A 4,207-nucleotide genomic window follows, 5' to 3' on the forward strand; every position below is an offset into this window, starting at 1 on the left:
ATTGAGTGTAATCTTTTAAGAGAGAGCCAAATCTACCATCTAATCCAAGTTTTTGATAGATTGAGTCGCTGCTTCAGTGATCTCATATAACTTTCCATGTGACTTCATAGAATCATAGACTTTTTGTAAAACTTACGGCCGACAGGAGATTATGTTTTTAGATTGAAAATGTTTAGTAATTAAAGAAAAATAATAAAAAACAATCATAATTTGTCTTATTTAACATTCATTAATTGTTGCTATAATTAATAAATACTAAATAAAGTAAGTTCTAGTTTTTTTTTTTTTCCTACCATTACCGTTTTAGATTGAGTTGTAGAAACTGAAAATTTGTTTTTGGTGTAAGAAGGCCAGGTCCCAGATCCCAAAACACAAGATCCCCATTTCTGATTTCTTTTTGCAAAAACTAATTATTTTTATATAAAAAAAATTAGCAAGTGAGCTCTCTCCCACGTGCCATCCTTCTTTCCTTTACGTGTTCTGAACACTTGTATAGTTGTATCTCTTATTTTCTTTTCATCCATCTCAGCATTTCTCAGATCTCCTCCCCACAATTTCCATCTTTAACATCAGCTTACACTCATCACTCAATTAGTAATCTCTCTCACTTCTCTCTAAAACAACACTCATTGTTATCAATAGATTCATTTAATTTTGCACATCTTAATTTTCTATTGTTCTCATCATGGAATTTAATTTGATAATCACGTATATGTGTCCCCATAACTATTATTCATCATAGAATCCAAGAATGATTATACGATATTTCAACTTTCACGCGTCGCATTCAATATTAGTAATTATGTCTAAATCAATTCCTTTTTCTTTTCTCTTTTTTAGTTAAATTATTTATTTATCAATATCTGAGCTCCTTACGTAGTATTGGACCTGCATGCAGCAATAATGTCTTCAAAAGACTCAAACTTGTTGAACAACTTTAATATTCCGGATTACATTCTCGTGCCGGAATCCAAAACTCAAAGCATTGAAGTCGGTAACGATCATGATTCGGTGCCAAAGTCTCCGGTTCTTGTTTTTATTAACTCCAGGAGCGGTGGACAACTCGGAGGGGAACTCTTGAAAACATACAGAACTCTTCTTAATGAGAAACAGGTAAATTTTTTATGACTTGTGTTATTTGTAATGTCTCATTAGCTTTATATACGAGACAAAATAAGTATATAAAATATTTCACGATTGTTAGTTAAATGTTCAATTGAAGTTTGTAATCTTAAGTTTATATATATGATTTTCATTTCTCAGGTTTTTGATTTGGGGGAAAATGCTCCTGATAAGGTGCTGCATTCAATCTATGCTAAGTTGGAAAATCTCAAGGTCCAGGGTGACCAATTTGCCATGAAGATTATGGAGAGGCTGAAGTTAATTGTGAGTTTGTGATTAATAATGTTTTTTGAGTAATAATATTTGTATTCGCTCTTTTTCGCATAAAGGGAACTGACTCACCCTTCTTTTCTATTGGATGAGGTTTAGGGTCTACACCAAATAAATCAAATAGTAAAAGATTGAGGGGGAAAAAAGGAAAAAGAAAAAAAAATGAATACAGAAAATGGTTAAACTTATTTATAAAAAGGTAAATTTTATATGGATATGTTCCTTTTCGAGTTTATGATATGTGCATTGACTTTAGGTTGCAGGAGGTGATGGAACAGCAGGGTGGTTACTTGGAGTTGTTTGTGATCTCAAATTATCTCATCCACCACCAATAGCCACAGTTCCCTTGGGCACAGGGAATAATCTTCCTTTTGCATTTGGTTGGGTAGGAAAACTTTAGTAACATTTAAGTGATTTTTTATTTTTATTTTATTTTTTCTATGAAACTCTGCACTAGATTTAATGCATTATACTATAGTTTAAGCGTTAAAACATTTTATTCTGCTACTGCAGTTTCCTTATTACTTTTTGTGTTCTTTCCTGAGCAATTTTTTTTCTTGGTTTGATATATGCTATGCATTAAGTAGTTGCTAAGATTATTGTTTTCATAAAAGTTATCAAAAACTTAGAGAGGAAGAAAAAATAAATGATGAAGCTAGCACATACTTTTTTTGCTTCATTACAGGGGAAGAAGAACCCCGGGACGGATCAAAACTCAGTTGAGCAATTTTTAGATCAAGTCATGAAGGCTAAGGAAATGACAATAGACAAGTAATGAGTTTTGGAACTATATTCTACAACTTCTAAGTCAAGATCTCTATTCAATTTTTATGTTTTAAGTAAAGATCTCTATGCAATTCTTGCATATAATTCTTCTACAAAACTCTGATTGCTCATGCTTGTTGAATGTTTCCTTAAGCTGGCATATCGTCATGAGAATGAGAGCTCCTAAAGAAGGTTCCTGTGATCCAATTCCGCCGCTCGAGTTACCGCATTCTTTGCATGCATTCCAGCGTGTATCTGCGGGAGATGAACTTAATGTGGTAAGAAATAAGTCACTTTTTCTGCTACATATTACGTCTGATTCACTGTTCTGCTTTAAGAATTTAAACCAATGATATTTTCTTAATTTTAATTTAATTTGGAATAGTTAGTTACACATAGGTTGTAATTAACTTCGTAGGGCTGGAAATTATTTAATTGGACAATCAAGGATGTGAACCTAATTACTATTACTATGCTACAAACAAGCAGAACAAATTTTGTATAGATTTTGTGCACTTTACTGCTTGGTTTTAATATCTTGTCCATGTTCTGTTATTGTTTTAATTTTGAGTTGTCTTATTTCCTACTTAGTCATTCTTTCTAATTTCTTTTCAGGAAGGTTACCACACTTTCCGTGGAGGGTTTTGGAATTACTTTAGCATGGGTGTGTAAAAAGAAGTCACTCCTTGGTTCTTCTGTGCTTGAACTTTATGTTGCGCACCGCACAAATCCATTTTGCATTTTTTTGGAATAATTAGTTGTTCTAGTTTGAACTTATTGCCAAATTCAAATTTAATTTGTTTCCAATCCTTTGGTAGCATCTAGTTTATGTGCTATCAAATTATGACGATTATTTACAGGGGTAATGCTTCAAATTAGTCCCTAAGAAAATTTAGTCGAATACTTTAATTCTCAACCAATTTTATTCACCAAATTACTCACTAACCTTTTATTTTGACAGACAAATCAATTCTCGTGTCAAATTTTGGTAAAAAGTTGGATAAATCAATCTCTATTATTATTTAATAAAGACATGATAGTTCTTAAACAAGTTTTAAATTCTTAAATCAATCCTTTCATATAGATGGACATTCTGATGCAGGGACTGGTCTGTCTAATGAAATAAAAGTTTGAAGACTAATTTGATGATTAAAATTTGTTGAGGTCTAACATGTTTACTATACATCTCTTAGAGATTGATATGAGGTATTACTTTTAGTGTCTTAGATGAGCTGAAAGTTGTGACATATGTAACATGATGGAAACAACTTACTTTTGTTCTGTTTTGATTCAATAATCTAAAATAACTGGACTATTGAAATAGGCATGGATGCTCAAGTGTCCTATGCATTTCATTCTGAACGAAAGATGAATCCTGAAAAATTCAAGAACCAGTTGGTTAATCAGGTATGTTATTGTTCCTTCAGCAACTATAAACAATCTGCAGTTGGTTGTTTTAATTTAATTTGGACCAGAGAGAATGTTCTCATCCCATTTTTTCTTTTTCCCTCCAAAAAATCTGATATAGTTGTTTTGATTTTGATCTACATGTTAGAGTACTTATGCTAAGCTTGGATGCTCACAAGGATGGTTTTTTGCTTCCTTATTCCATCCTGCTGACAGGTCAGTTCATTAAAATTGGAAAAAAAAAGGACTTTTCTTTTATGTAAATTTCGCGAATGTCTATTGTAAATTTATGTAAATTCATGAAAACTTAACAACTGTAACATGATAGATTGATAGTTAACTTGGCTCTCCTTACAATTGGTGCTGTAGCTGTAGGATAGGCCTTTAACTAACTAGTAGGCAATCTTGATTTGGTTTTAAATTTTATGATTGCGGCTTGCTGTTCTTTGGTTTGAAATTAATATGATTTGATTTTCAATGCAGGAACATAGCGCAACTTGCGAAAGTAAAAATTATCCGAAGGCGTGGTAAATGGGAAGACCTACCTATACCTCCCTAGTAAGTCATTTTCTATACTAGATGATCAAGTGCAAATTTTAACTTTGCCAAATATCAAATTTAGTATACACAATATATCTGCTTA

General features: G+C 32.1%; 1 protein-coding gene across 1 annotated transcript in view; it reads left to right on the forward strand.

The window, feature by feature from the left end:
* The window catches only part of LOC107634255 (diacylglycerol kinase 5-like), a 5,474-nt gene continuing 1,714 nt past the window's right edge, over positions 448 to 4,207 (forward strand). Inside the window, exons 1-10 of the mRNA XM_016337806.2 lie at positions 448 to 594; positions 899 to 1,113; positions 1,264 to 1,386; positions 1,649 to 1,777; positions 2,078 to 2,163; positions 2,312 to 2,435; positions 2,773 to 2,821; positions 3,482 to 3,564; positions 3,713 to 3,780; positions 4,048 to 4,116. Of these exons, the coding sequence (XP_016193292.1) occupies positions 904 to 1,113; positions 1,264 to 1,386; positions 1,649 to 1,777; positions 2,078 to 2,163; positions 2,312 to 2,435; positions 2,773 to 2,821; positions 3,482 to 3,564; positions 3,713 to 3,780; positions 4,048 to 4,116 (941 nt within the window). The 5' untranslated portion in view covers positions 448 to 594; positions 899 to 903. The remainder of the gene's footprint in view (positions 595 to 898; positions 1,114 to 1,263; positions 1,387 to 1,648; positions 1,778 to 2,077; positions 2,164 to 2,311; positions 2,436 to 2,772; positions 2,822 to 3,481; positions 3,565 to 3,712; positions 3,781 to 4,047; positions 4,117 to 4,207) is intronic.

This window comes from Arachis ipaensis, chromosome B03 (assembly GCF_000816755.2).
Source record: "Arachis ipaensis cultivar K30076 chromosome B03, Araip1.1, whole genome shotgun sequence".
Lineage (NCBI taxonomy): Eukaryota > Viridiplantae > Streptophyta > Magnoliopsida > Fabales > Fabaceae > Arachis > Arachis ipaensis.